Source organism: Salvelinus namaycush, chromosome 15, assembly GCF_016432855.1.
Source record: "Salvelinus namaycush isolate Seneca chromosome 15, SaNama_1.0, whole genome shotgun sequence".
Lineage (NCBI taxonomy): Eukaryota > Metazoa > Chordata > Actinopteri > Salmoniformes > Salmonidae > Salvelinus > Salvelinus namaycush.
Window position 1 is genome coordinate 5,092,015 of NC_052321.1, and position 13,438 is coordinate 5,105,452.

General features: G+C 46.3%; 1 protein-coding gene across 1 annotated transcript in view; it reads right to left on the reverse strand.

Annotated features, from left to right (window-relative positions):
• Nucleotides 1-12,522, reverse strand: part of LOC120059732 (E3 ubiquitin-protein ligase TRIM9-like) — a 1,105,060-nt gene extending 1,092,538 nt beyond the window's left edge. Inside the window, exons 1-2 of the mRNA XM_039008787.1 lie at nucleotides 12,376-12,522; nucleotides 8,480-8,602 (exon numbers count right to left, since the gene is read on the reverse strand). Of these exons, the coding sequence (XP_038864715.1) occupies nucleotides 8,480-8,602; nucleotides 12,376-12,522 (270 nt within the window). The remainder of the gene's footprint in view (nucleotides 1-8,479; nucleotides 8,603-12,375) is intronic.
• Between the last annotated feature and the right edge of the window lie 916 nt (nucleotides 12,523-13,438).

Genomic DNA, 13,438 nt, shown 5'->3' on the forward strand with positions numbered 1-13,438 from the left:
GCCTGCAGAGATCAAATGGGGATTATATGCATTAATGATATCCATTTTGTCAGTAATAGGGCCAGAGTCTAAATTAATTTATTGGGGGAGAGAAGAAGAGACACAACACTTCAGTGACGTAACAGCTTTCCAAATTTTTTTGCTGGGTTCCCTGTACATTCAGATAGTGTATTAACATAATAATCTGATTTTGCTTTTTTTAAACTAGTTTTTACACACATTTCTCAAAATCGCCTGAAAGACTGCCAGTCTGGGCCTGAGTCTGTGAATCTGGCTTTGGCCCTGGCAGCATCTCGGTTGTGTATGATGTCAGATAGCTTTGGACTGAACCAACGGCAAGGCCTATTTTCAATTCTCCGTTTTTTAACGGGAGTATATTTATCTACAATACAATTGAAAACATTTGAGAAGTGGTTCAGAGACAACTCTGGGTCAAGTCTAGATGCAATACAATCAAAGTCACCAAAATGAAGGTCACAAAAAAAGGCCTGTTCATTGAAATGTTTAAATTTCTCTTGTTGATAAAACGAGGTGTGGATCTAGGCATGGGACAGCGGTCACTAATATCCAAAAGCAATTACCCCACTCCCAGCATGTTTGTCAATCAAAGTCGATTTCTTAGGGCACTTTAAGTTTGGACGAGTAGGCTTTGTAATCAGCTGGGTCAAAATTTAGATTAGTACAAAAATCCTTTAAAACACAGTCAGCATCCTGCATTCCCCATGCAAGATTAAAATCTCCAGCGATCAACACCTCTGGGTGTCGTAAAAATTGCAATTAAAATCAGTGAGTTTGTTTAGTACACACTTCTTGGCGGAGGGTGGGCGATAGATTCCTATAACTGTTGTTCTTGAGTTTGAGTTTGAACTGAAGACTTAAACCCAACAATTCAAACCGTTTCGGACTGGAGGTTGCCTTTAACAGAGACATAGAAAGAAGATTCCTTGTGTTAATAGCAACACCACCACCTTTGCCTTTCCTATCAGCCCTGAACACATTGCAACCATCCATAGAAACCTCAGGTTTCAGATGGAATAAAAACATCAGGGATGAGAGACCCAGATATTGACATGATCAATTTTAGGTAATAAACTACGACTGTTATAAGATGTAAAACATGTCAAACCTTTTCTGCATTTAAAATCACACAGTTTCAATACAAGGCAGATTACTTTGAAATTTCAGAACAACAGGAGACTCAAATATTGGATTATACCTATTAGGAAAATAATACAAAGTAGAAATAGCAATTACATTTCTCCGGTGAACACCATTATGTCACCACTTTCAGATACAACATGTTGAACTCTCATAGAGACTAAAGAAGAGTTGGCGAAAAATGACTTACATGTAATGATAATATTGTCCTCACATCTATTTAGTTGAGCAAGAACCTTTCCAATATATGATGACAACACCCGGGAGCCATTTTCACCCAGGTGAATTCAGTCTTCCACAAAGTAGCCAGGCCTATTCCAGAAGGAGTCAAATTTTGTCGTCGAAGGACACTGGACACTGGTGAAGAGACCAAAGCCAGCTAAAACTCTCAGTCCCACAACAGCGAGGAGATGGAATTGGGCCAGAGACAATTATATGTTCTGCTAATTTCTGAGCCTTCTCCAAGAGTCTCTTAGCTTTACAGATTTCACACGCATAATATCATTAGACCCAATATGCAACATAACTGTTTTCAGATCAGGAATCTGTTTCTTGATGGTGGGCATGACTTCTGACAAATCTAATATCCTAGCTCCAGGAAAACAAAGTGTACGGGTAATTCGGACTTCCACCAATCTAACCATGGAGCTTCCAAAAATAATGGTTGATGGCTGTTATTCATTTCGAGCCAGAGCCCTCAGCCCAACCTTAACCCCCATCAGGGGCTCCTCTAACTCGCCCCCCACAAATGACAGGAATAGCAGAGCCCACCGTAGACCCGGTGAAGCAGAACCCACCTTAGACCCCATCATAACGTTACGGAAGGAACCTCCGACTCTCCATGAGAAGATGGGACATCAGGCTCCAGAGCAGCAAAGTTTTTCGATGTCGGCAGCCAATTCATGAATCCCGTGACTGCAGAGGGCTCAGAAAGTGGAGGACGCCGCCATCAACTTCCGCGATGAACGGCGTGACGTGTCTCCCTGTCCGGCCAGTCAGGTCCAGGAGAGGATCATCCTGCGATTCAGCTACAAAGGTCCCGCCAACGCCATTCTCCGTCGGTGAGCGATCACTTCCGAGCAGCAGCCAGTCCACCAAAGATAAGGTGAGACTCTCATCAGCTCAGCGCGATGCACGACCCTCGAAGTAGAGGAAAACGAAAATCGCAGGTCTTGGCTTTCCCAGTAGCCTCAGCTATTTTCTTCTCTGTAGCCCTCCGTGAGCAGGCAATTGTCGCCCTGAAGGTCAGGGTGTTCGACTTCATCCGGGGACAGGGCGAGGTATATACAACACCTGCAGCATTGATAGCGTAACGAGTTCTCCACTTTATCAATACAACGCAGGAAGATCGAGACGAACACTTCTTGTGCTGATGTTGCTTCCAGAGGCAGTTTGAAGCTCGGTGAATCAAATAAACCTCCAAAACACTATATTTTCTCTCTCACAAACACTCCAGCCACCTGCTGCTCATCCACTTCCTGACAGTTCAGTGGGAAAACGTTGTGATAGACTACTTTCTGGAAGATGACCGTGCCATGCTTACTCTCTCGGACTCTGAAAATGAATCAGACAATGAGATAATCCCTGATTTACGTAAAAACATTTTCTTTGAACCAGACATTGTAGAGTCTTCTGATGACAATGGTGGGGGAGAAACGGTGTCGTTGTCACAGAAGAAGTTGACGTGAGTTTTGAAATCAGTGGAATGCCCAGTGGAAGCAGAGAGATGATCGCCAAATGCAGAAAGAGTCCGAAAAGAGAACACAGAAAGAAGGCTGTTGTATAAAACACAAATTTGGTCAGAAAGTCGTTTTCAATGCAAGTTAAAACGTACTGTTAACTAGCTAGCTAATGTTAACTGGCTGGCTCACTAGCTAACGTTACATGTATGATCTGTGTATAGCTAACGTTAGCTGGCTGGCTCACTAGCTAACGTTACATGTATGATCTGTGTATAGCTAACGTTAGCTGGCAAGCTCGCTAGCTAACGTTACGTGTATGATCTGTGTAGGAGCTCTAGAAAGGGGCCCGAGTTGAAATTCCGAGTTGGATGACCGTTCAAATAGATTTTTCCCTGTTTGAGTTCCCAGCTGATTTGATCGCGGGATTAGAGTTGGGATAATGGTTCATTGTTTAGCTAGCTAGCTACATGTCTAAACAAAAGACTCCACTATGCAAGCTCTCCATTTCACTGTACCGTTTACACCTTCTGTATCCTGTGCATGTGTCAAATAAACTTAGATTGTATTTGATATAGTGTGTGTTTACCAGAGACAGTACTGTGAAGAACAACATGACCTGCACCAAAGTCAGATTAGGATAAAGGCCAAGGACCAGATAAAGTTCATTTTTACTACTACGTTTTGCTACTACTTTCATCACTTTTAGTCTTGAAACCTTTGGTTGTTTAATACACAGTGAATCCTTAAAGAGATGGGTGGGGTTGAAGCTTTAGAGGGTGTGAACGATGCTGAATGGGTGTAGACAAAGAAGAGCTCTCCAGTAGGTGTAATAAAAAACATTCACGGGCCATTTTCTCAAAAGTGGGGTTACAAGTTTATCAACTTTCAAACCAGAATGACTTTCTCATTGTTCCTCAACTGCAGTGTATGATATACCATTTTCTAGCTCTGAGTCTCTAATGTTGTAAAAAATATAATTTCAAATGTTGCTACATACTGTAGTATTAGGTGGTGGGGCACATATATTTTATGTGAGGCTATTTATACAGAAAATTGGTCTTAAACCTGTATTATCATCAACTGTATTTATAATTATATGACACTATTTTAGGTTGACAATAATTCTATTTTATATTTCTGATGTATCACATGCCTTACTTTTCTCCAGTTGAAGTAAAATCAGGATTATCCCTCTACTGCCATTCATTCCAATTAGACTGGTTTGGATTTCTCCCTGACCAAGATGGCTGCCATTTTCACCTCATTCTGGAACTTTGAGGGATTATGACATAGTAATTGAATATGATCTCTATGGGTATACTGCTATGTAATCACCACACGCACATGAACACCCAAACGCACTGTGTCAGAGTCTGGATCCATCCACTCCCCTGCAGAGGCCTGGTACTGCTCCAAGAGGTGCTTCTCTTCTCACTGCTGACAACCGGCTTCCTGTTTAACAGACAAACTTTAACATCCTCCCCCTCTCATCTCTCTTCCCCCCCCCACCCCACTTCTCACCCCTCCTTCTTCCTCCCCACACCTCTACTCACCCCTCCATCTTCCCCCCACCCCCCTACTCACCCCTCCATCTTCCCCCCACCCCACTACTCACCCCACCCCACTACTCACCCCTCCATCTTCCCCCCACCCCCCTACTCACCCCTCCATCTTCCCCCCACCCCACTACTCCCCCCTCCCCCCTACTCACCCCTCCATCTTCCCCCCACCCCCCTACTCACCCCTCCATCTTCCCCCCACCCCCCTACTCACCCCTCCCTCTTCCCCCCACCCCCCTACTCACCCCTCCCTCTTCCCCCCCACCCCACTACTCAGCCCTCCCTCTTCCCCCCACCCCACTACTCAGACCTCCCTCTTCCCCCCACCCCCTACTCAGCCCTCCCTCTTCCCCCCACCACCCTACTCACCCCTCCCTCTTCCCCCCACCCCACTACTCAGCCGTCCCTCTTCCCCCCACCACCCTACTCAGCCCTCCCTCTTCCCCCCACCCCACTACTCAGCCCTCCCTCTTCTCCCCCCTACTCAGCCCTCCCTCTTCCCCCCCACCACCCTACTCACCCCTCCCTCTTCTCCCCACCACCCTACTCACCCCTCCCTCTTCCCCCCACCCCACTACTCAGCCCTCCCTCTTCCCCCCACCACCCTACTCACCCCTCCCTCTTCCCCCCACCCCACTACTCAGCCCTCCCTCTTCTCCCCCCCTACTCAGCCCTCCCTCTTCCCCCCACCCCCCTACTCACCCCTCCCTCTTCCCCCCACCCCTCCCTCTTCCCCCCACCCCACTACTCAGCCCTCCCTCTTCTCCCCCCCTACTCAGCCCTCCCTCTTCCCCCCACCCCACTACTCAGCCCTCCCTCTTCCCCCCACCCCCCTACTCAGCCCTCCCTCTTCCCCCCACCCCCCTACTCAGCCCTCCCTCTTCCCCCCACCCCCCTACTCAGCCCTCCCTCTTCCCCCCACCCCCCTACTCAGCCCTCCCTCTTCCCCCCACCCCCCTACTCAGCCCTCCCTCTACCCCCACCCCCCTACTCAGCCCTCCCTCTACCCCCCACCCCCCTACTCAGCCCTCCCTCTACCCCCCACCCCCCTACTCAGCCCTCCCTCTTCCCCCCACCCCCCTACTCACCCCTCCCTCTTCCCCCCACCCCACTACTCACCCCTCCCTCTTCCCCCCACCCCACTACTCACCCCTCCCTCTTCCCACCCACCCCCCTCCCCTACTCACCCCTCCCTCCTCCCCCCACCCCAATACTCAGCCCTCCCTCTTCTCCCCCCCTACTCAGACCTCCCTCTTCCCCCCCACCCCAATACTCACCCCTCCCTCCTCCCCCCACCCCAATACTCAGCCCTCCCTCTTCCCCCCCTACTCACCCCTCCCTCTTCCCCCCAACCCCCTACTCACCCCTCCCTCCTCCCCCCACCCCAATACTCACCCCTCCCCCTACTCAGACCTCCCTCCTCCCCCAACCCCCTACTTAACAGCTTTCTGTTTTCTCTCTCTCTCTGTTGTAATTGCTATGTCACTGCTGCAGTACCCAGTGGGCAGTGCAGTCTGTTTACCAATAAAGATAGTCTACTCATCATGACATTGCTTTTCCTTTTCAACGTATTGATTAACACTCAGAAGGTGTATAACATTGGAAAATGAATCTCCATTTCCAGTTCTGTGGGTTTTCTGTAATCCCGTCCAGCTACTCTCTGGCTGCGTCCCGCCGTCCTGCTACTCTCTGGCTGCGTCCCGCCGTCCTGCTACTCTCTGGCTGCGTCCCGCCGTCCTGCTACTCTCTGGCTGCGTCCCGCCGTCCTGCTACTCTCTGGCTGCGTCCCGCCGTCCTGCTACTCTCTGGCTGCGTCCCGCCGTCCTGCTACTCTCTGGCTGCGTCCCGCCGTCCAGCTACTCTCTGGCTGCGTCCCGCCGTCCAGCTACTCTCTGGCTGCGTCCCGCCGTCCAGCTACTCTCTGGCTGCGTCCCGCCGTCCAGCTACTCTCTGGCTGCGTCCCGCCGTCCAGCTACTCTCTGGCTGCGTCCCGCCGTCCAGCTACTCTCTGGCTGCGTCCCGCCGTCCAGCTACTCTCTGGCTGCGTCCCGCCGTCCAGCTACTCTCTGGCTGCGTCCCGCCGTCCAGCTACTCTCTGGCTGCGTCCCGCCGTCCAGCTACTCTCTGGCTGCGTCCCGCCGTCCAGCTACTCTCTGGCTGCGTCCCGCCGTCCAGCTACTCTCTGGCTGCGTCCCGCCGTCCAGCTACTCTCTGGCTGCGTCCCGCCGTCCAGCTACTCTCTGGCTGCGTCCCGCCGTCCAGCTACTCTCTGGCTGCGTCCCGCCGTCCAGCTACTCTCTGGCTGCGTCCCAAATTGCACCCTATTCCCTATATAGGGCACTACACTAGGGCACTACACTAGGGAATAGGGTGTCATTTGTGACTCAACCTCCGTCTTTCCCAGATGACTATGATAATTTCTATCCATCAGACATCCGGCTGGAAGGACCAATGAAAGGACACTGAGCCCATTCCCTCTGTAACACTGGGTGAGAGGAGAGGGAACGGCTAGTAGCCTAGTGTTGATGGCCACAGGGGAGGAGGAGAAGGAGTAGGGGAGGGGTGGGAAAAGAGGAGAAGAGGAGGACGGGAGGAGATGAGTGGAGGAGGAGGGAGGAAGAGGAGGGAGGAGAGGAGAAGAGTGGAGGAGAGGAGGAGAGGAGAAGAGTGGAGGAGGAGGGAGGAGAGGAGGAGGAGGGAGGAGAGGAGAAGAGTGGAGAAGGAGGGGGGACCCCCAGTGCCAGTAAAAACTGCCTATTCTCTCTCTGCCTGTCTCCATCTTTAATGACAGTCTTTAACAAACCCCCATCTATCCTGATGGAATGACAAGAGAAAGAGAGAGTGAAAAGGAGAGAGAGCGAGAGAGAAAGAGTGAGAGAGAAAGAAAGAGAGCAGAGAGACAATTTGTGTGAGAGAGAAAGAATTGGAGAGAATGGGGGAGCAGAGAGAGAATGACAGAAAGGGAGAGGGAGAGAGAGAAGGAGAGACAGAGAAGGAGAGACAGAGAGAGAGAGACAGAGAGAGAGAGAGAGAGAGAGAGAGAGAGAGAGAGAGAAAGAGAGAGAGTAATGAAGTCATAATGGGGGTTCCATTTGAGAAGTAGTTATTATGTTATTGAGGGCTTCACGCCTCCACACACTGCTTAAAAAAATAACAAGTTCTGCACGTCGCTACGTCCTGGTTGTCATGGAGATGGTTGCCTCTGGTGTCACCGAATGATACTGTCTCAAGGACCAGAGGAGAGGAACAGGCTTGGTGTGTGTGTGTGTGTGTGTGTGAGAGAGAGGGAGAGGGGGAGAGGGAGAGAGAGGGAGAGGGAGAGAGAGCAGAGAGGGAGAGAGAGCAGAGAGAGGGAGAGGGGGAGAGGGAGACGGAGACGGAGAGGGAGAGGGAGGGATATTTGAAATGTCTTTATTCTTTAGGAACTTCTGTGAGTGTAATGTTTACTGTTCATTTTTATTGTTTATTTCACTTTTGTTTATTATCTACTTCACTTGCTTTGGCAATTTGAACATGTGTTTCCCATGCCAATAAACCCCCTTGAATTGAATTGAGAGAGATAGAGTGCATGTTCATTATGTATGTTGTGCAAATAAAGAACAAATAAAGAATAAATAAAGAACAAATAAAGAACAAATAAAGAATAAATACATGGATGCATAATTCTATCTGTTTGATATTCATGACTGCATTTTCCGGTAGGCAGGTTTGCCCGTGTCCTGAAAGAAGAAGGAAAACCACATAACGCTGGACGAAGTTTGTGGGTAACCTATGAGCAGAAGTGATTACGTCAAGTGAGCCAAGATGGTCCTGCATAGCAGCTCAGGGCTGCAGCCTGAGTCTCCACACTTGCACACGTTCTTGCACGGAGCCCAATGCTTACAACAATCGTATACTTTTAAATCTATGACGGGGAGTGTACAAGTGCACACTTTTGGAAAAGTGTGGAGAATTGGGACTCAGCCAAGATCACCTTCAACTTATGCATAACTCTGCCTATTTACTATTCATTCATTCCTTTATCATTGCTAACCCCGCAGGCAGGAAGTCCCCTGGGCTTGATCCAAAATGGCGGCTCACCTTCAGCTTGTGCTCATGCTCGTTGTTGACACGGGTCAGCAGCTGGGCCTTGCGTCGGTTCAGGGCGTCGATGAGGGCGTCACACTGCGCCACCAGACAGGCTTCGAACTCCACGCCGTTCTCCTGCAGGACAGCCAGACAGTTAGACAGACGGACATAAAGAAAGATAGACAGATAGGCAGAGAGACAGACAGACAGCTGGGACACAAGGCAGTGTGGATTAGACTTTGATGAAACCATAAAAACAGGCATGAGGACTAATATGCATCATTCCTATGTTAAAAAAAAACAGGCAAACTCACCAGACAGACAGAAAATGTGAGGCGGTATGTATCAAGCGTCTCCTAGTAAGAGTCCTGATTTAGGATCAGTTCTACCTTTTTTGTCACAATGAATAAGATTACATGGACAAGAGGTTAGCTGATCCTAGAGCAGCACACCTATTCTAAGAGGCTTGATACATACAGGGCCTGATCACTGAAAAACATCAACAGAAATGAAGCACTGACATGGTAGAGATCACGGTACACTGTGTCTCCATCATTGTGAATGTCATGCCAGACCAGAGGCAGACTGCCATGCTGACGACATTTAAATAGGAGTGGGGGAAAGATGGCAGACTACTGGGAAAGGAACAGTCATGGGGAAACACTATTGGTAGTCTTTGTAGACTATTTGAAGACTATTTGTAGTTTTTGGAGACTATATGAAAAACGATTTGTAGTTTTTGGTGACTATGTCATTTTTGGAGACTATATGAAAACTATTTCTAGTTTTTGGAGACTATTTTGTAGTTTTTGGAGACTATATGAAGACTATTTGTAGTTTTTGGAGACTATATGAAGACTATTTGTAGTTTTTAGAGACTAAATGGAAGACTATTTGTAGTTTTTGGAGACTAAATGAAGACTATTTGTAGTTTTTAGAGACTATATGGAGACTATTTGTAGTTTTTAGAGACTAAATGAAGACTATTTGTAGTTTTTGGAGACTAAATTAAGACTCTTTGTAGTTTTTGGAGACTAAATGAAGACTCTTTGTAGTTTTTGGAGACTAAATGAAGACTCTTTGTAGTTTTTAGAGACTATATGGAGACTATTTGTAGTTTTTAGAGACTATATGAAGACTATTTGTAGTTTTTAGAGACTATATGAAGACTATTTGTAGTTTTTAGAGACTATATGAAGACTATTTGTAGTTTTTAGAGACTATCTGAAGACTCTTTGTAATTACACTTAATGTTAACCAGAACTTCTGTCGAACAGATGGAAGAAACAAGTGTAGTGAAACACGTTTTGAGATCTACTGCTTCCATCAAGGTGAGGTACCACCACCAGTTGAATACATGTTCTACGGTGTTCTACGGTGTTCTACGGTGTTCTACGGTGTTCCTCGGTGTTCTACGGTGATCCTCGGTGTGTATTATTATATAGTATTAACCTCAACTATGGCCACTCAACCCAACCCAATTCCAATTCTCCTCCTCCTCCTCCTCCTCCTCCTCCTCCTCCTCCTCCTCCTCCTCCTCCTCCTCCTCCTCCTCCTCACCTTCAGTGTTCCCCACCCTGATGTCACGAGTAAGGGTCTCCCTGGACCATCAGTGGGCTGTGTGACAAGAAAAGGAGTCAGCTTGGACATCTGATCTAACTGATAGAAATATAATGCTATGAGGACAGTCAAAATGGCCACCAGAAGGTCCACCAGTTATGACATCATTGACCTGAACGGGGACCAACGTTCTACTCATTCTAATTCTATAATCTCTTCCCACCCTGTTGTCGGGCCAGCAGCTTAACTCTGTATCATCCACTGTGTCACCATACTATATCTATCTGTATCAGAGTGTCACCATACTATATCTATCTGTATCAGAGTGTCACCATACTATATCTATCTGTATCAGAGTGTCACCATACTATATCTATCTGTATCAGAGTGTCACCATACTATATCTATCTGTATCAGAGTGTCACCATACTATATCTATCTGTATCAGAGTGTCACCATACTATATCTATCTGTATCAGAGTGTCACCATACTATATCTATCTGTATCAGAGTGTCACCATACTATATCTATCTGTATCAGAGTGTCACCATACTATATCTATCTGTATCAGAGTGTCACCATACTATATCTATCTGTATCAGAGTGTCACCATACTATATCTATCTGCATCAGAGTGTCACCATACTATATCTATCTGCATCAGAGTGTCACCATACTATATCTATCTGCATCAGAGTGTCACCATACTATATCTATCTGCATCAGAGTGTCACCATACTATATCTATCTGTATCAGAGTGTCACCATACTATATCTATCTGTATCAGAGTGTCACCATACTATATCTATCTGTATCAGAGTGTCACCATACTATATCTATCTGTATCAGAGTGTCGCCATACTATATCTATCTGTATCAGAGTGTCACCATACTATATCTATCTGTATCAGAGTGTCACCATACTATATCTATCTGCATCAGAGTGTCACCATACTATATCTATCTGCATCAGAGTGTCACCATACTATATCTATCTGCATCAGAGTGTCACCATACTATATCTATCTGCATCAGAGTGTCACCATACTATATCTATCTGTATCAGAGTGTCACCATACTATATCTATCTGTATCAGAGTGTCACCATACTATATCTATCTGTATCAGAGTGTCACCATACTATATCTATCTGTATCAGAGTGTCGCCATACTATATCTATCTGTATCAGAGTGTCACCATACTATATCTATCTGTATCAGAGTGTCACCATACTATATCTATCTGCATCAGAGTGTTACCATACTATATCTATCTGTATCACCCAGAGTGTCACCATACTATATCTATCTGTATCAGTGTCACCATACTATATCTATCTGTATCAGAGTGTCACCATACTATATCTATCTGTATCACCCAGAGTGTCACCATACTATATCTATCTGTATCAGAGTGTCACCATACTATATCTATCTGTATCAGAGTGTCACCATACTATATCTATCTGTATCAGAGTGTCACCATACTATATCTATCTGTATCAGAGTGTCACCATACTATATCTATCTGTATCAGAGTGTCACCATACTATATCTATCTGTATCAGAGTGTCACCATACTATATCTATCTGTATCAGAGTGTCACCATACTATATCTATCTGTATCAGAGTGTCACCATACTATATCTATCTGTATCAGAGTGTCACCATACTATATCTATCTGTATCAGAGTGTCGCCATACTATATATATCTGTATCAGAGTGTCGCCATACTACATCTGTATCAGAGTGTCACCATACTATATCTATCTGTATCAGAGTGTTACCATACTATATCTATCTGCATCAGAGTGTCACCATACTATATCTATCTGTATCAGAGTGTCACCATACTATATCTATCTGTATCAGAGTGTCACCATACTATATCTATCTGTATCAGAGGGTCACCATACTATATCTATCTGTATCAGAGTGTCACCATACTATATCTATCTGTATCAGAGTGTCACCATACTATATCTTCTAGCTACTGTTGCCGGGTGACTCTTGAGGCAAAGTTCACAGGTTAACTGTTCTGTACGTATCAGTAAGCTACAGTTCCTAAAGGATGACATGAGGGGAGGAGCTATGACTGGGTGAACGTGTAGGAGGGGTTTAGGACGGCATGTGGGAGGGGCTATGAGTGGCTATGGGAGTAGAGGGAGATGCTTGTAACGGCGAGAGGAGCGACTTGGACTGCGTCCCAAATGGCCCCCTATTCCCTATATAGGGCACTACTTTTGACCAGACTGATGGACCCTGATGAAAGTAGTGCCCTTTATAGGGAATAGGGTGCCATTTGTGATGCACATTATGACAGTGTAGGCAGTACAGTGTGTACCTGGATGTGCTGCACCATGTTCCTCAGCTGAACCAGGAACTCTTTGGCTTCTGTAGCTCGGTCTGACAGGATGTTGAGGGCCTGGGACAGCTGGCCCTGAGGAGGAGAGGACAGAAAACCATGGTCAGAGGACAGAGAGAAAACCATGGTCAGAGGACAGAGAGAAAACCATGGTCAGAGGACAGAGAGAAAACCATGGTCAGAGGACAGAGAGAAAACCATGGTCAGAGGACAGAGAGAAAACCATGGTCAGAGGACAGAGAGAAAACCATGGTCAGAGGACAGAGAGAAAACCATGGTCAGAGGACAGAGAGAAAAACATGGTCAGAGGACAGAGAGAAAAACATGATCAGAGGACAGAGAGAAAACCATGGTCAGAGGACAGAGAGAAAAACATGATCAGAGGACAGAGAGAAACCATGGTCAGAGGACAGAGAGAAAACCATGGTCAGTATTGGACACATCCATATCCACTGGTAGAAAAAGTAGCCATAGTCATACTTGAGTAAAAGTAAAGATACCTCAATAGAAAATGACTAAAGTAAAAGTGAAAGTCACCCAGTAAAATACTACTTGAGTAAAAGTCTAAAAGTATTTTGTTTTAAATATACTTAAGTATCAAAAGTAAAAGTATGAATAATTGAAAATTCCTTATATTAAGAAAATCAGACGGCACAATTTTTTGTTTTATTTTAAATTTACGGATAGCCAGGGGCACATTCCAACACTCAGACATCATGTACAAATGAAGCATGTGTGTTTAGTGAGTCCACCAGATCAGAGGCAGTAGGGATGACCAGGGTTGTTCTCTTGATAAGTGTGTGAATTGGATCATTTTCTGTCCTGCTAAGCATTCAACATGTAATGAGTACTTTTGGGTGTCAGGGAAAATGTATGGAGTAAAAAGTACATTATTTTCTTTAGGAAACGGGGATACCTAGTCAGTTGTACAACAATGTATTCAACTGAAATGTGTCTTCTGCATTTAACCCCTCTGAATCAGAGAGGTGCGGCGGGCTGCCTTAATCGACATCCACGTCTTCGGCGCCCGGGGAACAGTGGG